This window comes from Chrysemys picta, chromosome 11 (assembly GCF_011386835.1).
Source record: "Chrysemys picta bellii isolate R12L10 chromosome 11, ASM1138683v2, whole genome shotgun sequence".
NCBI lineage: Eukaryota > Metazoa > Chordata > Testudines > Emydidae > Chrysemys > Chrysemys picta.
In genome coordinates, this window is record NC_088801.1 from 58,781,386 (window position 1) to 58,805,491 (window position 24,106).

Consider the following 24,106-nt stretch of genomic DNA (forward strand, 5'->3'; position numbering starts at 1 on the left):
CATTTGCCAAGGAGGCACTTTATTTGTTCAAGATGAGTCTTTGTCAATTTAAAAGAGAACAGAATTAACAAAATGTCTATAGCATTGCATATAAATAACCCATTTATACAAAACACTTTATTACATCTATTGCACAAGTTCAAATCATCAAAACATCAGAAAGCTTCCTTACCAGGGGCTGCTTGTTTTTCACTAAGCAGACAATCCTCATGGCTTCTTCATTTTCAGGGATGTTATCTGGTAGAGGGGGAAGGATTGGTTCAAAATCTTTCTGGGCCACAGTATCATGAGCTGATAGTAAGGCCTGTGACAAGAAGAAAGAAGCAAGCAAAGGTCATCCCAAGAAATAGCTTTGACTGGGGCGGTCCAGGAGTCAGAAACAGGAGATTGAATTCTTACATGAATACAGACCCACACAGCAGTGGGTGACATCATTGCTCTTTCCACTGAAAAATTCAATCACTGGACATTTTCCTGATTTCTTGGAATTTAATCTTAGGAGAGCGTTGTCCTTGTTTAGTGATATAGCACAAGCACATAAGCTTTGTAATAGTTTTTAAGACAAACCAAGTTTGTTCATGTAAAATACCTGCCCCATGTCTCTAAGAATTTTTTTAAATAGACCTCTCAAAAGCATAGATATTAAAAACAGCAGTAACCATCAGTCTGTTGTGCATACTGTAGATATTTAATTCTTTCATAAGGTAGGGGATGAGACAACGACTTCAGAGGTGGGGAAAAGAATCCCACACTTGCAAATTCACAGATACCATTGTCCACTAATTTCTTCTTGCCATAACTAATCCAAATCTCTATTGCCTTCTTTGTTGTCTTCTGCAGGCAGCTGCAAAGTTCATACCCCCCGTACTGCAGTCATTTCAGTGAGAGATATTTCCACTCCCCTTTCAATGGCCAGCACTTGCCTTCAAGTTTGGATTTCGCAGAAGTCGTCTCAGCTCTCTGATCTCTGTGGATTGAGGGACTCCACGCAACAACTCCACCACCTGGTGATGAGAGAGTGGGAACTGGATCCATCAGGAATTCCTATTTTAAATACTATAGTAAACTTTATTTGATGAATTTTATTTGGTAATGTAACAGACTTTTTCTTTAACTCCATGCTATGAGACGAAGTGAATTCCCTTCTCCAATCCTACAACTAGATTTCATCACCAGTATAAGTTTCTAGCATGAACCATTAAGCTTCCAGCAAATTCTGTCCTGAACTTATTAAAATCATCCTATCAGAAACCTTATAAAATTCATAGATTTGAGCCAGGCTCCTTTATGGTGAGCTTTTATGACAAGGCAGGTTGTGAATTGGGGAGGAGGGATGATCTAGCAGTTAATGCACAGGACTTGTAGTCACTCTGCCACAGACTATGTGATTCTGGGAATTCTACACCTTCTATGTGTCTTTGATCCCCTATTTGTACAATGGAGATGATTAACTACTTGTCTCACAAGGGAGCGAGGCTAAACTAATTAATGCTTGTGATGTGCACTCAGCTCCTCGGACAGGCTGCGCCACAGATATGCAGAATATTATTATGTGCAATCAAGTTAACAGATTAGGGTTCAGTTAAAAAAAAAAGGAATATAGTCTCTTATAGAATCTCACCTCACGAGATAGTGCACGCGCTTGGTGTGTGACTGGGACTGGTTTTTTTCTGATAGATTGATGGAGGCATTCATAAACCTATAGGGTGAAATGATAAAGATAAGGGCACAATTCAATACTACTCAATGGATGCACACCCATGGTGTGATCCATTCATATGGAAACATACACACATACAGCAATGCCACACCTCTAAGGATTTTCTAGGACTAGCTAGAATAAAAATCATAAATAAGGTTACGATTTAGTCACGGAGGCCACGGAATCCACGACTTCCAGCAACCTCCGTGACTTCAGCCTGCGGTGGTCAGGAGCTGCCAGGTCCCCACCACCAGCGGGGGCAGGGAGCTGCAGGGTCCCTCCGGCACCTCTGGCGGCTCCCCGAGCCCACAGCCGCTGGCAGGGGAATCCCCGAGCCACCCGTGCTGCGGGTGGCTCCTAGCCCCTACGCAGCTGCCCCGCTTCAGCCAGTGTGGGGACTGGCAGATCCCCATTTTGTCAGATATATTTTTAGTAAAAGTCACGGACAGGTCACGGCTTCCATGATTTTTTCTTTTTTGCCCGTGACCTGTCTGTGACTTTTACTAAAAATATCCATGACAAAATCTTGGCCTTGATGATTAAGGCTATCAGTCCTTCTGATTCAGGACCTAACTACAGATTGCCAGCTGAGGCCGATTTTAAATCTCTGACATTGCATAGTACTACCCAATTAGCCAGGTACACTGGGATTTTCCACCTTAATCTGAAGTATCTGTAATAGGTCACTGTCCAAGGCGAGATAACAGGCTCACTGGACCAATGCTCTAATCCAGTATGGCAATCCTCAGAGATTCCACTGTTTCCTTTCTTCCCCTAACTGTAATCCTTACTAAAATACCAAAGCTAAAGTAAATCACCAAATTTAAAGACTGACTTCAAGGAAATTTTTATTCACCTAGAACAGTGGTCTCCAACCTTTTTACACCCAAGACCACTTTTTTAATCTAAGGGTAACCCAGGATCTACCCCGCCCCTTCCCCAAAGCCCTGCCCGGCTCACTCCATCTCCCCCAGCCCCCGGTCACTCATTCTCCTCCACCCTCACTCACTTTCACCGGGCTGGGGTAGCGGGTAGGGGTTTGGGAGGGGGTGCGGGCTCTGGGCTGGGGCTCGGGGGTTCGCAGTGTGAGAGGAAGCCCCGGGCTGAGCCTGGAGCAGGGGGTTGGGCTGCAGGAGGGGGTGAGGAGTGCAAGCTCTAGAGGGGAGTTTGGGTGCAGGAGGGGGTTCCAGGCTGGGGCAGAGTGTTGGGGTGTGGAGGGGGTGCAGGGTGCGGGCTCTGGGAGGGAGTTTGGGTGCAGCAGGGGGTTCCAGGCTGGGGCAGAGTGTTGAGGGGCAGTAGGGGGTTTGGGGTGCTGCTCTGGGAGGGGGGCTATGGGCTGGGGTTTGGGCTGCAGGAGAGGGCTTGGTGCTGGCTCTGGGAAGGGGCTCAGAATGGGACTTGGGGTGCAGAAGGGGGTGAGGAGTGCAAGCTCTAGGAGGGAGTTTGGGTGCAGGAGGGGGGTTCCAGGCTAGGGCAGAGTGTTGAGGTGCAGGAGGGGGTACAGGGTGCTGGCTCCAGGAGGGGGGTCAGGGCTGGGGCCTGGGGTGCAGGAGGGGATACAGGGTGCTGGCTCCGGGAGAGGACTATGGGCTGGGCTGCAGGAACCGGGGGCTTGGTGTGGGCTCTGGGAGGGGACTCAGAGTGGGACTTGAGGTGCAGGAGGGGGTATGGGGTGCTGGGTCTAGGAGCGGGCTCAGGGCTGGGTGCAGCCTTCTGCCGGGCAGCACTTACATCCGGCGGCGCAGCACTTACAGTGGTGGGTGCAGCGAGGCTAAGGCAGGCTCCCTGTCTACCCTGGCTCCACACTGCTCCCAGAAGGGGCCAACACGCCCCGCAGGGGGACAGGGCTCCATGCGCTGCCCCTCTCTGCAAGCATCTCCCTTGCAGCTCTCCCAGCCAATGGAAGCTGCAGAGGTGGTGCTTGCAGGCAGGAGCAGCATGCAGAGGGAGATCCCCCGCCCTGCCCCCACCCGCGGAGCCGCGCTGGCTACTTCCGAGAGCAGCATGGGGCTGGGATAGGGAGTCTGCCTTAGTGGCAGCCACGCTGCGCCGCCGGAGATCGCGATTGACTGGGAGATCCTCTAGGATCGACCAGTCGATCATGATCGACCGGTTGGTGACCGCTGACCTAGAAGGGTTTTTTTATTTTTGTTTTATTAATATTGGACCTGTTTACAGACTTTCAAAAATTCCTTTCCTGCTAAAATGTTTAACTTAGTTTTTTGAACTGTTTTGTCTAACAGGAAAAATTTCCTTCCCAGTTCAGTCTAATGCCAACATACAGCCCTTGATTATACGTCACACCAATGCAATCAATAGTAAATATTTTACACTCGTATAGTACTATTCATTCATACAAAACAGGATATCACACCCATTTTACAACTGGGGTACAGATCTCCACCTGCAGCCAATCTTAAATCTCCCTGTGATTGCATGGTATTACCCAATTAGCCAGGTACACTGGGATTTTCCACCTTAATCTGAAGTATCTCCACATGGCACAGTGAAGGAGATGCCAGTTGGAGATATTGTTCTCCAAGGAAGACTGGCCTGGCAGACAAAGAGGGCTTTACCTTTAGGAGAGCTTGCAGCCAGGGAGATCTGAGCAGGTCGTATAACACTCCAACTCCATTGACATCACTTTTACAGAACAGGCTCAATTCTTGTAACACTAGAGTCAGAACATGAGATAAACCTGAGCCCAAGAAACAAGAGAGTGCAGTGCATTTCAGCACAAACAGCTGATCAAAAAAGCCAAGTAGTGGCCCAGACCTCTGAGAAGGTAACTCACTTGAATTTACATTCCCTTATAATGTGTCCCAGATACCAAACTGGTAATTCCTTAAGAAAAGGTTCCCTGTTGTCATCTCTATGGTACATACCTTCTTATCAGCTGTATTTGTGCAGGGCAAGCAATTGTCCAATGATCAGAGAAACATATTCCCCATGGGCATCCCACTCCTATTTAAGTTTGAATCCAAGTTGACATTTATTCCATCCATGTACTGTAGTAACTTTGCCTTGCCCATGTTTTAGGGATTTCTTTTAGATTGTAAACTCTTTGGGGCAGGGATTGTATCTCTCTCGACATTGGAAAGTGCCCATCACATCTCAAGGACTATGGAATATATAATAATAATGCACATTCCAGTCTGACCTGAGAGTTCAGTTAAGAAATCTGTACCACTATCAGCCATCCTGTACATTACCTCCTGGGAATGGGGAAAGCATCATTCCTATCAGAAACAGCACCATTTCCCCTACATAAAGAGAACAGGAATAGTGTGCAGACACAATGAAAATCTAGACCTATTTGAAATCTGAAGGAGGCATAAGACTTTTGGCCCTTATCAGTTTATGACCATTAATCAAAATCAGGCCTATATGCAATAAGAAACTAGATTTTTACAACAGTATTGGATCGTTTCTAAAGTCCTATGCTCTGCCCAGGAAATAGGAGAAAACTGACAATATTAACATACAAAAGTCTGAGAATAGGTGGCTAACTCCCATTGAAAGTCAATAGGACCTGTGCACCTAATTCACTGAGACACTTTATAAATCCCACTAGGCACCTATCTGAATCTTCAAGTGCCTAAATATCTTTATAAATCTGGTCCTAGATGATTTTCTGACAGAGGCCAAATAAATTTGATCTGCTCCCTCACTCCCAAATACACTCTGATTTTCAACACTTTCTATTATTCCCTCTCTTCCTTTTTTGTGCTTTCACAGGGTGACTACGCTTCTCCATCCTGCCTCAAGTCAAGCATCTCACTAGTAAAACCAGTCAAGGGCTAACAGATTCTCTTAATTTCCTTCTCTCACTCCACTTTGTTGTTAAGCACTGAAGGCTGGAATGCTGTTAACACAGTAACACTGTCCAGGCTGCTAAGCTGTTACAGGTGCTCAGTGCTTCTCTTCTTGGAGCTCTGGTGTTATCAGCATTGGAAGAGAGTGCAGCCTGCACACTGAGCAGACCTTGATGTTACACGTAAGACAGACCACAGGCTCAGTTCGGTGACAAAGGCACTTGGCCAGGTTTATTGGCCTCAAGACAGTACCAGCGCCCTGGCTCTGTGGTTACAGGTACACTAACACATGAGTGCCCAGTGTTAAGGAGTGGCTCAGTCAGCTGTGGGAGTCTCTGCTGTCCCCTTGGCTGCACAAAGAGTTAAGGCGAGGTACCCCAATGTTGATCGACAGACAAAACGTATGTACTACCTTACAGGTTTCATGACATCTGCTTGTTACCTCCCCTTGTATCTCCTGATATCTCAGGAAAAACATCCCTCTTCATCACTTCTGTCAAACCCTCTTATCTTGTGCTAGGTCAGGATGTACCTGGGCTCATCTTTTGGAAGGTGTTCACATACATACCCAGTGCCGGTACTTCTTAGGCGTGCCTGTGTTTTAACAATGCTAGCAGTACCCTTGCCAAGTTCGTGTGTCAGACAGTGAACTTGTAAGCACCTGCTTTAATATATGGCCTGACTTTGGTTCATAGCTTAGCCTGCTTTTGCTGACTGTGGTTCAGGCCTCAAGTCTTGCACCAGGCCCAGTGCTCCATGCTTGCTCACTCTCGCACTGTCTCTATACTACACGCTTTTTGTGCTTTTTTCCATGCTGCCTTTATGCTTGCAAATGTCTCCCTGATTTAATGCACCAAACAAGTTCCTTCTCATTCAAATGTCTCCTAAAACTTCAGTTCTTCCACCAGACTGATCACTCCCTCACAAAAAATGTATATTAAAAAACAAAACAAAAACAAACAAAAAACCTAGCCACAATACAGTCAGCTTGGGTCACTGCAGATAGCTACACCAGACAAAGACCACATCTCTTCTTTTGTTTACTGCTCTCCTTCCACAGCCTCTCTACATTTATTGACAGTTCATTTTGGTTTTGCTATCACTTTAGGTCTTGAGCCTTATGCCTGTGCTTAGCTTTAAATTAACTGACTTCAGTTAAATTATTCAGCTGCTTGTTTGCCAGATCAGCACCTTAAGAGTGTCAGCTCTTTGAGATAGGGACTTTGACCTAAATTATTGGGAAACACTAGTGATTTTGGATGCACAATTTGAGAAATATTTAAAAGGTACCTGATTTGGAGGGAAAGTGCTCAGTACTTTCTGAAAAATCAGACTCTTTTAAGGCATTTAAAAGCAGGCTTCCCAAAGTCACTACTCACTTATAAAAAATTAGGCCCTTACCTCAATTGTGCCTGTAAAGCCTGACTCACACCTGTCTGGTACTACATAAAGAAACAAAGAAGACTAAATTCCAAGCAAGAACAGGATTTGTCATATATACTATCAGTAATACTTTAAAATATCTGCTGACTTGATAAGAAAATCTGCATGTTCTTTCTTGTTTTGAAAAAGGAACACAAGAGTTATGTGCTGTACCGGTCTCCTGGCCACGTACTGCAAGCATCTCCATCTTCTCCTTCACTCTAGGAGATTCTCCCCGTTTCTCTGAATGGATCATTCACAGCAGCAATGATTCACAAAACAGACTCCAAACTGGGAAACGAAGAATAAGGATGTTGGAATAACTTTCAATTTGTAATAAAAGCAGAATTGGGGATGAAAATAGTGTTTCAGATTCAAATGTCACAAAACAATATCACAACCAGTTTAAATTAGCCATGGGCTGAGAAAACCAAAGTAGACAGGACTTGTATCTCAGCTTGAGTCCATGTCGACGGCTAAAGGTTAGGGTGGGATTCAAATTAAATGCTTTTAGTCTGGTCCATCTCTAATTTAAACAGAGCAGAAGAATATTGTTCATAAAGCCATGGTGCCCAATGGGCAGCCTACAAGTCAAAAGTGATCCAGGGCTATATTTACCTTTAGTAAGTAGTTGTATTCCCCATGGGACCCTTGCGCTAAGGTGCATTTCTTTACCTTGATCAAAATAGTCTCTCTGGCTGCTCGTAGCATATGTTGGTGCAAGACCACATGTAATACCATCAGCAGTTAATGGGAAAGGCTCATCTGATCAAACCATTAACTGTTCAAATTCTACCACCATATTAAACAAGCCATCACTCAGACAGTACGGCTCGAATCTGTTTACTCCTCACATACAGCCCTCAGGCTCATGGTAAGTTGCTAATGTGACTCAGCTGGACAAAAATTTGGGCATCCCTAGTCAAAAGTAATTGCAGATTTAGTGGTAGTCTTATGTGAATTCGTAATTAGCAATACTTTGAAGAGTTTGCCCCATTTGCCATAAAGCTGTCATAGTTTATGGGGTACATTCATATTTTTGATATTTTATAAAACTCAGTTTAGATATGACTGAATTATAGTGGCTCCTTGCAGTGGGAGAGGAGGGTTTAAGTTGCATGTTTTCAAGGAGTGTGTATGAACTCCAAATCTGCATTACATTAATTCACTAAGCCACTGTATTTAAATGATGAAGTTTCCACTGCCCCCTCAAAAATAAGTCATCCTTGTGAAAACATGCTATACACCAAATTTTTAAATGCACTATCACAGACACCTGTAATTTCTCCCCAAGATATCCGAAAATAAAAATTGATAGCCCATTTTTCAGTCTACAGGAACTGTCAAGTTAAGAGTCATATTTAAAAATAAACCAAATTCTTTTCCTATTACTACTACGTTAGACTATTAAAATTGAAACAATTTTGAAAATCAGATTTGCTTCCTCCACTAACAGGGCCAGAATCTGCAAAGACTTCTTCGTATAAAGAGTTTAATTGCCTCCAATATGAGTAAAGTTGCTCTGATATTTAAGACTTGGCAGGTATTCCAAGGTATTTACTTTTTGTATTTCTTTCATCTTGGACAATAAAAGTAGGCTTATCACTGCCACATCCTAGTTCTCGTGCACTAGTTCAATGCTACAGTGAACAATGGAAAGAGATCATGTAAATCCAAAGTGATTTTCAATTTCATTAAAATTACAAACACTGCTATTAATATAGGCTTTCATCAAACTTATTGCATGAACAACCTTACAGAATCCCTTTAAAATTTTAGGTATAAAATTATGAAATGTAAAGCATACACCAAAAACAGCATTAAAAACCAATATATTCCATTATTCGTTTGCACTCAAAAACAATTTTTTCCTTCAATTTCTCAAAAAATTCCTTCCAACAATTTCTCTGATAACTTTAAGCCCAATTTAAATTTTTATGGGCATCTTAATACAGCAGTCACCCCTAAAAACTTAGCAACTTTGCCTTAGAAAACAAAAATCCTGATCCTAAAAACACTTATAAACATGCTCAGTTGTACCCAGGTGACATCACTAGGATTGATGGCAAGAGTAAAGTTAAGCGCATCAGTGTTTGCAAGACTGGGGCCTAAACAGCCTTATCTCTGTATTTGCAAAATAATCTAGACTTCCCTATACTTTCTGTATGGAAAAATGAAGACAACATTAAAATTATTTAGTAATCAAAGGCAAAATTTGCCTCTCTTTTAGGGCAGCCCATAATATAAAACCTGAAAATGGTGTTTTATTATGGATATACTAATACTTTCCACAGCAGCATGAATCATGGCATTCAAAAATGCTTGCAACTTAAATGAGTCCTTAAAACTTTTTTTTAAGTACGCAAGATATGGGCAAATTAAATCTGTCAAATGATTACATTTTAAATTAATGATTAAACACAATGGACCACACACCCAGATTGAAATCAGAGGAAACTCTCCATTCCATTTCTTTTAGCAAATGTCGCTATAGGGAGACCGAGTCATGGATTTTTAGAACTGGTATTTTACAGTGGCAGAAGAGTCAGTCATCTATTCTAGAGAAAACTAAAGCTGTATGTTCAGTTTCTCATTTCCAGCAGCTCAGTGCCATCCATGGATCTGAAGGAACAGGATGAACACACCACATTCAGTCACATGTAATTTATCAGATTTGAAACCTAGGTCTCCAGAAGTAAAAAGGTCTGTATCAACCTAGTGCATCTCCTGGACCCTACTTAGATCTGGGTCTTCAACAGCATTCTGTGTAAGGTTTCACGGTAGAGCCAAAATTACAATTATAAAATTAACATTGAAGAAAACCTTTCCACTGAGAAATTCCTGTTATAGCTCAATCCAAAGGTAATGCCTCCCACAAACATTAATGAATTGCACCACAAAACATTTGAACAAGGGAGCCAATAACAATACGAATGTACAAGTAGTGAATACCATACCAACCTGTGTTAGGAATACTGCAGTTTATCTTCTGGATTACCAAAGCAAGAAGGCAGCCATTTCCCCACGACTGTGGACAGGAAATTTATATGGTACAGCAAGAGATTTATTACCTCAATCTGCTTATAAAAGCAGAAGGAATTACTGTCACTTTTACTGCACTTCTTAGTGCCTATTTTTAGAAGGCACTTCTTCTCTTCTCTTGGGTCATGTCCTATCTTGAAAATGCAGCTGGGATCAGGGAAAGAATTCAGAAGAGATACCTGATTATGGGTTAATCAATGTACTATTGAATATACCCTATTCACCACAAATTTGCCCCATAAGGGAACAAAGAAAAGTACCATTTTAATCCTTTGGGGATCTGGTAGGTTCTTGTGTATTGCTTGTATAATTCTATTCCAAGAGATGGTAAAGAATACAGTCTTTGAAAACATGCCTTATTGTTTTTTTAAAACATAACCCAGGCTTCCCCCAGCACAGTGTGATTTTCCTACCCCAGTGCTGGTAGAATACACTGAGCAGTTTCTACTTCATTTTGGAGTTTCCCCTCTCCACCCCCCCACCCATCTTGTAGGTGCCGGTATTTAATGTTCCTCAATAACTTTGAATCTGTTCCTTTAAGACTCTGTCTTCCCCTTTGTTAAGCAGAGCTGATCTGCCTAATGCTGGGATTTAACCAAGGAGGCTATGTAAGACAGATCATTAATACCTGCTTCCTAAACTGCTGAGCTATTAGAAAGAGCAATGCAGAAATCCTTTATTGCAGGGTGGCAGAGTGAAGGAAAGAAAATACTATACGAAGGAATAAATTAATTGAGGATAGGGGGACCCCCCCCAGCTTCCATTCATTCCAGTCATATTGAAACACATTACTAACTGCAGGATTGTGTGATATATTTGCAGTTAGGTGCAAGTATTCAGACTGGTTCCAAAATGCAAGTGCAAACTGCACCCACAGAAAGGAAGGCCATGTTTCTGTAAACGTACCCCTATAATCTGTGTGGAGAAGTCCAATTCATTTCTTATTGTGGAAAACTAGCCCTAAACCATTTGTAGCTGGATAACTATTCAGACATTGAAGAAGTGGAGATACGTCTCAACAGCTCTGAACTGGGAATCTGGAGCCAGACCTGAGTGCAATTTATTTTTAAGATTAAATCTAAGAAGATTTTCTTGGTTTAAAAAATCCCTTTATCATACAAAGGCTTTCTCGGTTGCTGTCTGCTGAAGGAGCTGAGCAACTGCGGTTTACATTCAAAAGTTGAAGCTACACTGGAAAATTTCATTTTGAGTAGTCTAAAAGTTTTTAAGTTATGTAGGATGACCATGCTCATCTCCATGTATTTGTTACCACATATATAATTTTGTAGTAGCTGGTGAATATTAGACAAAGAATAATGACTTTTTTATAGAGCCAGTCTTCCATCCTCAAGTATTTCAAAGCACTTGTCAAACTATACAATTCATTAACAATAAAAACCAAACTATTAAGGCTAACCAAACTTTTCAGTTGCGATAATCACACTGAAATTCCCACCAGAGTTCTGATCCCTCTGCCTCTATTTTCTTGACTACTGTAATCACCAACCAAACTTGCATACTGATGTATTGCCCATTGCGTAAGGGAGCAGAGCGAAGTGATTGTATCCTCTTATGATACAAGCAAGTTGAAAAATACTGCATCTCAGTCAAAGGCCCAAAGAAGTACTCCTTACCACCTATGGAGAATTCTCTTGTGCAAGAAATATTGATATCAATATTTGGCCCATGAAGGGAAACAAGTTTGAGTATTTCTCAGCTAAGATGAAATATACACAATAGATATGGCCCCCAAAACAAGAAAACCCACATTTGTAGCTATCAGAGGCATATTTTACAGTTTTCCCACTGGGCAGCTATATTTGGCTACAGCAAATAGTTGTGAAATAATTAAGTCATGCTGGAAATAAAGCACATTTCTGGAATGGTTAATTACTTTTGACAGCAGTGTCTCTTTAAAATTTCTGGCAGATCCCTTACTCCTTTTTCCATTAAACTAATGCATAGCTCTTGTTTACAGATAATCTGTTTTAATTGAGAATGGATGTGGGATTGGTCTGACAGTAAGTGCTGTAACTGTTATAGAATTTTGAACCTGCCTTTTGCCTTATGATCACTGACCTCAGCATCCATGACACTAGGGTTGGGAAAGCTGCTACCTGCTGGTAGCCAGCAGCTGAGTGGGAACTCTTGTGTAGCTATCAGATACCAGATGTTGGTGTCAATAGACAAAAATCAGTGACACAGATTTCTGGGCCCTTTTACCTTCTAAAGTAGGAAGCCTTCAGTTACTTTGAAAGAGAAGTTTCCATCAGCCAGATTCCTCTTTCTCACAAGGTTCACTTCATAGGTTAAAGGTGATGACTTGCAAAGGGAGTGGCTACAGTGAACACCCGCATACCTCAGGATTGTTCCAGGGTCTGAGGCACTAAGCCAAACAGAGGACCCTTCAACTTGTGAGACCATGAAGCCTGATTTTAGTAGATGCTAGTGGCGAAAGATAATCAGGAACCACAAAGGGACAGACACATCCCTTGCTCTTAGGCAGGCCGTTAAAAAGAAGCAGCAAGCAAGACTCATCCAACCACATGGCCTACCAAGGTAGCTACTTGGGGGAGGAGGGAGCAGGGATTAGCACAGGGGAGGGCAAATGTTTTGGCCCGAGGGCTACATCTGTGGGGAGAAATTGTATGCAGGGCCATGAATGTAGGGCTGGGGCAGGGGGGTTGGAGTGCAGGAGGGGTGCGTTGGGGGCTCAAAGCAGGGGATTAGGGGGCTCAGGGCAGGAGGAGTGCAGCGGGAACTCAGGGCAGGAGGAGTGCAGCGGGAACTCAGGGCAGGAGGAGTGCAGCGGGAACTCAGGGCAGGAGGTTGGGGGCTCATGTACAGGAAGGGTGCAGCAGGGGGCTCAAGGCATGGGGTTGGAGTGCAAGGAGTTGGGGTGTAGGAGGGGTTCAGGGTGTGGGCTCTGGCTCGGCGCCGCTTACGTCAAGCAGCTCCGGGGTGGCAGCGGCGCACAGCGGGGCTAAAGCAGGCTCCCTTCCTGCTGTGGCCCTCTGCCGCTCCCTGAAATGGCCAGCATGTTTGGCAGTGGTTCCTGGGGGTGGGGTTGGGCAGGCAGCTCTGCCAAGTGCTCCCCTTGCCTGCAGGTACCACCCCCGAAGCTCCCATTGGCTGCGGTTCCCAGTTCCTAGCCAATGGGAGCTGTAGGGGGTGGTGCCTGCAGGCGAGGGCAGTGCATGGAGCCCTCTGCCCCCCTCCTCCAGGGGCTGCAGGGACGCTTCTGGGAGCGGCGCAGGGCCAGGGCAGGCAGGGAGCCTACCTTAGTCCCGCTGCGCCATGGGGCTGGCAATCCCAAGGGCTGGACTGAAAGCCCTGACTGGCCGGATCCAGCCCGCAGGCTGTAGTTTGCCCTCCCCTGGATTAGCAGCTGGGACTCTAACGATCTGCCCTAGCACTGGTCTGATCATGTATGCCACAGGTGTCACAGCCCAGAGTTTCCTCAACCCAGGATCATAATAAATTAGATGGCAAAGAACTACTAGAATATTTGGCCCATCTCCCTTGCAATGTAGCACTGTTCCCAAAAGCATAAAAGAGTCTATACATTACACACATTTTAAAAAGTATCCAATCGCCATAGTATCTGGGTACACCACATAATTTGGATGAAGAGGCACATTACCTCAACAGCAGGATTCAGAACTTCTGCATCTATTGAGCCAACTACCTAGAACAAAGTAATACTGGCAGGAGACTAATTTCAAGGGAAATTCTAATACCCACTGTCAGTCACATGGGTGCAATTTTCAGAGCTTTCTAAACATGGCCAGATTTGAACTCGGATGAATTTCTACTGCGAACAAATGCCAGAGATGAAGTCCTGACATTCAGAAAATCCTGCCTCCAGCTCCTGCAAGCTGCCTTGCAATATCAGTGATGCTACTGATCACTGATGTGGCAGAATATAGAGGTAGAAGGTGAGCCAATCTTTCAGATTACCAGGACCTAGACAATTTAGCACTTTATAGATTGTAAATTAGTACTAGGGCAGGGTGAATCATGAAAAAAACGTAACTGAAAAAATTAATGAATTGTTTGATGAATATTCAACCAGCTATAATTATTCACTTCCAAGTGAAATTTAAGGGGTTAGGCAGGCAGCATATATGGCAGAGAACAGATACAATGTGCTTCCACTGACCTGCCCTTCTCAAAAGTTTGCTTTGTCAAACAAGTAAACTGGACAAGTCATTTGATTGCTATGCCTCAGTTTCCCCATCAATGCAATGAGGACAGTATACTTCCCTGACTTTGTAAACTGCTTTGAGATCTACTGATCAAAGATAATATTGCGTTTTTTTATATATATTAAATTTTGGATTTACTCTACCCCGTTTTTGACATCGGAAGAGTAAATATTGAGATCTGTTCTTGAAGTTATTCCATGGCGCCATGGTAGTGAGGTCCACATGTTAAAGTTGCTAATGTAACAAAATATGCTCTCATTATTTGCACTGATCTACATTCAGTTACATGTTGACTTCTACTTCCCTCCGGAGCAATTTCCTACTAGCTCCAGTACATGTGGTGTTAATATTGTTTATAGGGGGACAGATCCATTGTCAAAGTGTCTGCTCGTTAGGTAGAGTATTACCTAAGGAAATTACAATTTACAGTGCACGTGGAATTCTGTGAAGCAGTCATCATACTCTCTTTCAGCTGAAAATCTGGCCTTGTCTCCACACATCAGCCACAGTTAGTTCATGGTTCTTGCTTTAAAACATGCTGGCTGACATGTATAATAAAGTATGAAAAGTAACTCATTGAAACACATGGCAAAATCATTCATCACAGGAATGAGATAGGAAAAAAGTTGTTTTAAAAAACAAATCCAAAGCAAGGGATAGTTGACCAGTCTATTGCATTACATACAATAGCAATAAAAGCAGTTAGACAATTATTCTGCTAGTAAAGATCCAGTTTAATTACTCATTCTACTGGGTAGAACCTGTCAATGGCACAGTGACTTCTGAAGACTTGGAAAAATGCATTTGTTGAACATTACAATTCTCCATTCAACAAAATTCTGTTAACAAAATTCACATGATCCTATTGTTATTAAGGAATAACTTTTCCCCTACACAAGTTTCCAATGTCAAATTTTTAGCTGGCAGGCAAAGAACTAAAACAGATATCACAAGTTTAATTAGGGCCCCATTGGTACAAGCCAACATCTTAAAGACATTTAAATTGGTTTACCTAGAATTCTGTCACAGCAACGACATCAAAAACAAATTTCACAGTTGCAGGTGAGAAATGCATCTATGCTGTACAATTTGTCTCGTTCAGCAGAGTGCAAAATTTCTTACCTGTAAATGCTGCAGTATACACCATGTTCCAATCATGTAGAATTGCCACGGGGAAGAATATTTGTGGGCTATTAGTAGCCTAAGTCACCTCACCGCCTTAGCTAATCTATGAACATCTTCTCCTTTCTAATCCGCAGAAATCTAACCTTAGAACCAGGGAGAGGAGAGATCTTCTTAACCCTTTTCTTGCATAAAAAGCCTACTTTTAATTATCTTTAACTTACATAGTTACTTATTCCCACCAACTTTCCCAATGACCCAACACACTTGGTTCTTAAGGTCTCTCTGCAGTACCAAGCCTGTAAATGCAGATGAAGAGAATATGTAATATTTTAGCCTTGATCTCCTATTACACTCAAGCTGAAATCCTGTAACAAGGAAGAAATACCCAGATTTTAATTTATGAACAAAATGTGGTGACACTGAAGTAATAAAGGGAGAGAAACCCTGCAGGTTAACTCATTTCTTGGTTAGCTACAGGAACATACAATCAGAGCTGACCCTTATTGCTTTCTTAATGCATCACAGACCACAGAGGTTGGAAAGAGGAATCTTGTCGGATACACATTTAATCCCAAGAATCTCATCAGCTGATAATTGAGCCATACATCAGAAGGATCAGAAATAACCCACTCCGACATTCAGTTGTTTCCACCAATCAGAGGACAAAATACATTCGCAACATCATTGAGTTGCATAAGGGGATTATAAACCTAAAGCAAGTTATTCAATTCTCAGACTTCACATCTGACAGTCGGCACTGTTAGAAGTAACTACATCTTTGCAGGTACAAAGTCCCTTTCATGAGCAAGAAATGGGAAAGGGGTGGGGGAGGGGGGGGAACCATTTACTGTCCTTAAATTAGTTGCATTTTAAGGTTAAATTTTGTTCTCCTACTTTCTTCCTCACACTTTAAAACATGAATTGGGGCTTTTAAAATGCTATGAAACAAAGGTCAAGGTTAACTGTTTCTTCTGAAACAGACATGAATTTTGATCTTCCAGAAGAGACACAGGAAAATACTGTTTGTAATGTGATCAGCTGTTATAGAAGAAAAACTGAACCCTGAATTTAGATCTTGGGAGGTAAGCAGAAGGAGAAAATTATTTCCGTTAATTTTAAATTGTATTTGCTCAAGTCAAATCTGCATGATATTTAGCATGATACACTCTTCCTTTTCAATAGCGGTTCTCCCATTGCATGTTTCAATTTGATATTTTCTGCGCACAGAAGTTCTAAAAATTACCTACATGGAAAGTCTACAGCTAGAACAATAATTTATATTGCTGCCTAACCTTTCTTCCTCAAATTGATCATGGGTCTACACAGTATTTGAAAATACTTACTTCTCTTAGGACCAATGCAATTTAATTTTTCAATTGTCACTTATCCCTGGCTCCCCGCAAAATATTCAGTATTACATACGGCTAACAAAACCACATTTTAAAGTTAACAATTTTGTTCTCAATACATCAAGGGGCCTGACTTTTTTTTCCCTGTTGAATTCAGTGGCAAAGTTTCAATAGGACAATATCAGACCCATCAAACATACATAATAGCTTTTGGACTGAAAGGACAATTTTTCTCAGATACATCAAAAACTGCGGCCCAGGAAGAAATCTTTCTAAAATTCTACGAACTATGATTTCAAGGCTGAAACCTTTTCAGATCACTTAAATATTAATGTGATGGTCACATAAGTGTCTTGATAAATTAGAAGGAGCTATTAAAAATATCCGAAGATTCTTAAAATGCACACCCATTTCTCTATGAAGTAGTTCGCCATTTCTATATTGGATAAAAAGACTTGTATCCAATACCTTCTTCTTTTCTCATGTGCACATATACTAAATATATAGTCCCACAAATATGGTAAAGATGTTTAAATAAGAACAATATTTTTATTTGACTTCCCAAGAATGCACTTGTAGAGAAAAGAAAGTAATCCCTTTGGTAACTCCACAAGGCTAAAAACTATTTTTTGTCACCATAAGCCAACAGGATTCTGATTAGATGAGTCACTTGTAGGATTGGAACCGTTGGGGCCAATAAAAGTTTGACCCTCTTATACTTAAATATAATTTATTTAATAGGGTGGGAAGGGGATAAGGAGACAGGAGAGGACAATTGGTTTATAAATATTTTTACTAAAAAGACATGTATTTAGGATGATCAAAGACTCCCTGGGAATTTGTCAGTAACTATAAAATGGAGTAATACTTTCCTCCCTCGGAAGTATGTTGAAAGGATAAATATATAAGATTTGAAGTACTGTAAGATCCACTAATAAAAAAACGCCATAAGAGCCAAATATTAACTATTATTATAGTTGAGTCTTTGCTACGTCTCAGAATTCTGCTCTCAAAAAATGAAATCTCTTACCATTTAAAAAAAAAATATTTAAAATGTATCTTCTTCCTTTAAAAAAAAAATCTATACCAAAACGTTCCATAAATCCCAGTAGTCATATGTTGACCTGTTCAACACAACTACACCTCTACCCCGATATAACGCGATCCGATATAACATGAATTTGGATAGAATGCGGTAAAGCAGCGCTTCGCGGGGGCGGGACTGTGCACTCCGGTAGATCAAAGCAAGTTCGATATAATGCGGTTTCACCTCTAACGCAGTAAGATTTTTTTGGCTCCCGAGGACAGCGTTGTATCAGGGTAGAGGTGTAACAAGTATCAGGGGATAGCTGTGTTAGTCTGTATCCACAAAAACAACGAGGAGTCTGGTAGTCTTTAAGGTGCCACCGGACTCCTTGTTGTTTTCTTGGATTGACTAGTTCATCCATATGAAAAGCCCACTGTATTGCTGAACCTACAGTTCCCTCAGTGGGGCACATAGCCTGAATGCTCTGAAGTGCCTTTACTAGTACAAATAGGAGAGAGTGTTGTATCTACACAAATATTTTACTTTATCAAGATTGAGATAACAGTTGAACGGAATTTGGCATTGAAGCTCAATTAATATTTCTAATTTTGATGTACACATATTTGGCTTTATCGTGATATTCTTTATTTACACCTTGTTTGGTATTTTCCCAGAAAAATGTTCATACCCAAGAGGAGAAGAAACAAAAGCACATTTGCAAACAATATTGGTCTATGCTTAAAAATTTTTATAAATAAGCTGTTAACCATAATCAAGAATGGGTGTATAAAAATAGGTTACCGTAAATGCTAAATAGCAAAAGTTTTGTCTATCTAGAAAAAGATTTATATCAGGCATTGCAAGTTCTATAGGCTGGTAGAATAGAGAGTCAGGTATATCAATTGCACCCAGCTAGGGAACATTTGGATTTTGTTGTAGCACGCTCTTTTTCAGTGTGATCTTGGGTAAACAGGTAAGCTGTTGATGAACAGACAGTATACGATAGGCAGATATATTGACAACAAATAAAGGAGCAGCAGCATCATGATAAAGTTTTGAAGTACAGAGAAGTAATACAGAGGTGTCTCGGAGGAAGGATTAGGGAGACAGTATGTACAGGAGTGTGAAACAGAATAGCCCTTTATAAACATTTTGAGCCAAATCCTGCCCTCTGATGCATGTATTTGGTTTTCCGTGACTTCTGCATAAAGAAAAGAAAAGAAAAAAAAAGGAGGAGGAGTTTGGCCTTATTTAGAAAAGCATGACAACAAAATGGGGAGACTTCTCATTGCATAGGAAGGTAAAGACAGGAGGTGGTCAGTTTTTGTTACGTTTTCTAATTTCTTTGCAGACTTTAGTGGTTTAATGTCAGCTCTGCTTCCATATATTTAGTATAAATGTTTGGACTTCAAATCTGTCAAAAGATGGCAGATCAGTAGACCCCCATTTCCTCTGCTGGTAAGATTCTTACAAAGCGGTATAAAGTAACCTTCCCACATTTTCCACCTCCCCATTCCCAGCACTTATCTTGCTTTCAGCCATTAGATTGGGACCTCTCTAGGAAGTAAGAATAATCAAATAGTTCCCCCCCATGGGGGGGAGGGGGAAAAGACCTCTATATTGATGCCGAATGATATTAAATTTATTTTATTTTGTTTAAGTCATTACAAACTTGTTTGCACCGTTGCTGAATATTGCTATAGCTACAAGAGTGTTATAGCCAGAATACTTGGAAGGGTAACAGTATACATCTATAGCTAATTATATTACAAAATGTTAAAGCTAATCACAGAAATTCGAGAAGGGTTCTGCTTTTATCTCCCAAGAACAAGCAAAGAAACCCTTTGACTAAATAGTGGGAGCCAGATCCAGGAAGTGCCAGAAGAGAAATAATTAGCAAGAGTTGGCCTACCATTTCTTGCTCCTCGAAACTAAATGTTTTTAATAGTTTTTAAAACAAAGTAACTTAGCATCATCATCAGCCATCCCTTGATTCGAGGACGATCTCTACTACAGCTTTATATATGGGTCCTGAGAGGACTCAGGAGTCCGATCCTGGAACCACAGATCTGCCTGCAGTAGGTACAGACATTTCCTGGTGGGCCAGCTGCCTGCTGGGAAAAAGATTTTTCTTTTTCCATCCTTCTCTCTCTCTCTTTTCAGCTTTGAGGACAAGGCGCTTCTCCTCAAAATGGGCCATTGCCTGATGGAGGATGTGGCACCATCAGGGGTCGGTTGGTGCCATGCTCCTCCCAGCTTGTGATGTCCACATCACAAGTTGTCTTGATACGTTTTCAGTGTGTCTTTGTAGCGTTTTCTCTGACCACCAGGGGATCTCTGACCATGGATGAGTTGACAGTATAGGACTTGTTTTGGGAGGTGAGACTCTGGCATCTGCACACAATGTCCAGCCCAGCAGAGTTGGTTCATGAGAATCGTTGCTTCAATGCTGGAGACAATGGCTTCAGTGAGGTGCTGGCGTTAGTACAGCTATCTTCCCACTTGATGCAAAGAATCTTACGAAGGCATCGTTGTGGGTACCTCTCCAGACTCTTGAAGTGCTGTTGAAAGATTTCACTTCCATAAAGGAGTTTAGGAATAACAATGGTCTTCTAGACCTGGATCTTGGTGTCCTGCTGTAGGTCACGGTCCATGAAAACGCCTCTGAGTAATTTCCCAAAGGAAGCACTTGCGCACTGGATCCTGTGCTGGATCTTGCTGTCAATTTTTGCATTTTTTGGAAAGGAAAATCTGCAGAGGACAGGTGCATTCATGGTGTCTGTTTTGCAATTAGGAATAGGTTGTCAGTCAGCTTACAATAACTTGGCATGCAACAATTTAAAGCTAAACTTTTCAACCTCGCACCATTTCAGGACAATAGCATCACTGCCATCTGGGGGGGGAGGAGAGGAAGAGCGAGAGACAGACACACAGTGGCAGGTATTTCTCAACACTTTTCAAAATTCGTTTTTAAAATACATTTTAATTTTAGGAAATATTAACTGTAGCCAAATAAAACCCTGATTCATTTTCTATTGAAATCAACAGGCGCAAGATAAAACGGTTACTTACCTGTACTGTGACTTGATCTTCAAGGTGTTATGCAGAGGGGTATTCTATATAGGTGTGCACGTGCCCAGGCAAAGTTGGAGAATTTTGCCTACCAGTATAGGCAGCATTTGCACCCTGTGGCCCTGGCACCTCCTCTGTCTATAGGAGGGCAGCACCACCCAGACCCCCCTCAGTTCCTTCACATTGAATGTTAAAAGTACAGACTGAGGCAGAGGGGACAGAGGATGGGTTGTGGAATAAGTGTCTGCATCGCATTTCAAAGAAGAGTTAGTAACCATTTTTTCTTCTTTGACTAGATGCAGCTGTCTGTTCCATGCAGGTGACTCACAAGCAATACTCGCAGGAGGGGAGTCTATTTAAACAAGGACTGTAGAATTGCCTTCCCAAAGTTTGCATCTGATCTGGATGCAGTAATAATGGCATAGTGCTTTGTAAATGCATACACAGAGGACCAAGTGGTAGCCCTGCAAATATCCAATACAGGAACCTCACTTAGAAAAGCCACTGACGTTGCCGGGGCCCTTGTGAAATGATCTTGCACCTTTGGAAGAGGCACAGACTGAGCTACTTTGTATGCTGTCTTGATGCAGGAAATTATCCACCTGGAAACAGTCTGTGAAGAGAGCGCTTATCCCTTCATTCAGTCCGCATATGAAACAGGCAGATGAGATGAATGGCAATGTTTAGTCCTATCCAGGTAAAAAACTAAATATTGCATGACAGCCAATGTGTGAAGATGCTGCTCCTCTGGGTTTGAATGCGGCTTAGGGAAAAAACACAGATATATAACTTGGTTCAGGTGAAACTGAGAAGCCACTTTAGATAAAAGCTTAGGGTGCAGAGCAACAGGGTTACTTTGTCTTTGGAAAATTGCATGTAAGGAAGCCCTGCCATCAAAGACTGCAACTCTCACACTTTCCTTGCAGATGTTACCACCACAGGGAAAGCAATTTTCTGACACACAAGGGAGAAAGAAGTTGCCAGAGGCTCAAATGGAAGTTCCATAAGAGCCACTAAGACAGTATTAAGGTCCCACAAAGGAACCGGTTCTTTAACCGGCAGGTGGATATGAGTGACGCCTTTCCAAGAACTTCACTAGCATGGAGTTTGAAAACCACTGACTTCCCATGGATGAATTGATGCCAGATGCCAGCAAGAATTGCTGCCACATGTACTCTCAACAAACTAAGTGCAAGATCAGAAGACTAAAGGTATAGCAGGTACGCCAAGATATCCTGGATACAGACCAGCATCATTTGAACTCCCCAGGCTAACAATCTCATCAAGAATTGCTTCCATTTGGCCAAACAGGCCACTCAGGTGGAAAGCTTTCTACTATTAAGCAAGATTTGCCAGACGGCCTCCAAACATCATTCCTCCTCCTCATTTCAGCTTGAGAATGACTTGAGGGATGGTCAGAATTGGAAGAAATGTTTACTAGAGTGCTGATTCCAGCTCAGGTGAAAGGCATCAGTTGGAGCCTGGACTGAGACCCCCTCGAGAGCAAAACAGACAGTATTTCTTATAGTCTCATGTGGCAATCATCAATATGCCCCAAACCATCAAGATGGACTGCAGGATACTGGACTTCAGAGACCACTTGTGATTCAGGGAGAAATTTCTGTGAAGTGGTCTGAAAGGTCAAGGATTGGCCACAGGGGTAATGTTTTCCCTAGTGCAAAACTGCCAGACCCTGATCACCTCCTGACACAGCATGCTGCAGAGTGCTCCTGCATCTGTTCACATAATACATCGTGGTAGTACTGTTGGTAAGGATGTGCACTGCCTAGTCCCCGATGTAATCTTTGAGGGCGTTACAGGCACTGTATTTGGCACAAAGCTCCAAAAGGTTGATATACAGAGGTGGTTCCTGTTCTAATAAAGGCCTTGAACTTTCAACAATCCCAGATGCACTCCCCAACTTATTAAAGAGACATTGTGTCCAAAGTGCTGGTTGGTGGAGATTCAGTGAAGGGAACACCCTACCACCCATTGCCCTGAACCATCCAGCACTGTAAGGAGCTCAGGATTGGCAGGGCAAGTCAGACCAGTCTGTCCAAGGGATGACTGTTCGGATGATAGACCATCTTCAGCAACATTTGAAGAGGACAAAGGCACAACCTGACGTATTGGTTGCCTGTGTGCAGGCAGTCATGTGCGCACTGTGGTTGAGGGTTGAAACTGAACTCCCAGACAGACAGCAAATCCACGTGGAATTGGTCAGTCGACAGAAATGCTCTCGAACTCAGTCTATAAGGGCCCCAGTGAACTTGATTCACTGAGTTGGAACCAATGTTGACTTCCCACTGTTTAGGACAAGACCGAGACGATCAAGTAAGTGTAGCATGAACTGTACATGAGAGAACTTCTTCTCTGGACTTGCCCCTCAGTAACTAATTGTTCAGATGTGGGAAGAAGATATGAATTGCCCTCTTACTAAGGTATGCTGCCATCACAATTGTGCATTTGGTAAAAACCCAGGGAACAGAAGACCGACCAAGAGGGAGCATGGTGTACTGATAGTGCCAGCCCGTCACGACAAACTGGAGAAATCTCCTGTGGCTCAGAATTGGTATGTGGAAATAAGTGTCCTGAAAGCCCAGGGCAGCAAAATAGTTGCTGTGATATAACATTGGGAGTATAGTTGCCAGGGTGACCATAGGGAATCTCACATATCTGATGTATTTGTTGGCGGAGGTCAAGGACAGGTCTCATTCCTCCCTGGGGCTTGGAAGACAGGCAATACCAGGAGTGGAATCCCAGTCCATGATTCTGCAGGGCAACATCCTCTACAGCCCCCGAAGCCAGTAGGGACTGAACCTGCTTGAGGAGCAGTGTCTTGTGAGAGGGGCACCTGAAGAAGTGGGGTGAGGAGGAGGAGGAATGGAGAGGAAATGTATGGAATGCCGGTGCTTAGGACCAATCTGGGTATGGTAATTGAACCCCAAATACTATAAAAACAAGCCAGCCTGTCCGTGAACGGGGGGAACAGAAATGGAAATGTCACCACTGGATTGTTGCCCAGGACACCCAAGTCAAAATGACCACTTGTCGGATGCCAGGGGAGGACCAGCCAGCTGGCTAAATCCAGAGCAAAAGACCTTAGCCTCTGGGATCTATGTCCCTTCCTAGGATAGTCCGGCTGCCTTACAGGAAAGGAGGACAGCCCGAAGAAATACTATGAGCAGTATTGCTGCGGACTGCTACAGTGGCATCTCTTTATAGTCAGAGCATAAAGTCCCAAAGAACACAAAGTAACTAGTGAAACCTTAAAAAAAAGGAGTGTGGAGGGTCTCATCAAAAGGTAAGTCCTTACTGGCCTGCTGCTCATTGGGCACAATGCC

General features: G+C 42.5%; 1 protein-coding gene across 1 annotated transcript in view; it reads right to left on the reverse strand.

The window, feature by feature from the left end:
- MPP4 (MAGUK p55 scaffold protein 4) overlaps window positions 1-15,336 on the reverse strand; it is a 40,723-nt gene extending 25,387 nt beyond the window's left edge. Inside the window, exons 1-6 of the mRNA XM_065561266.1 lie at window positions 15,312-15,336; window positions 4,915-4,965; window positions 4,279-4,511; window positions 1,622-1,699; window positions 924-1,004; window positions 173-304 (exon numbers count right to left, since the gene is read on the reverse strand). Of these exons, the coding sequence (XP_065417338.1) occupies window positions 173-304; window positions 924-1,004; window positions 1,622-1,699; window positions 4,279-4,511; window positions 4,915-4,965; window positions 15,312-15,336 (600 nt within the window). The remainder of the gene's footprint in view (window positions 1-172; window positions 305-923; window positions 1,005-1,621; window positions 1,700-4,278; window positions 4,512-4,914; window positions 4,966-15,311) is intronic.
- Between the last annotated feature and the right edge of the window lie 8,770 nt (window positions 15,337-24,106).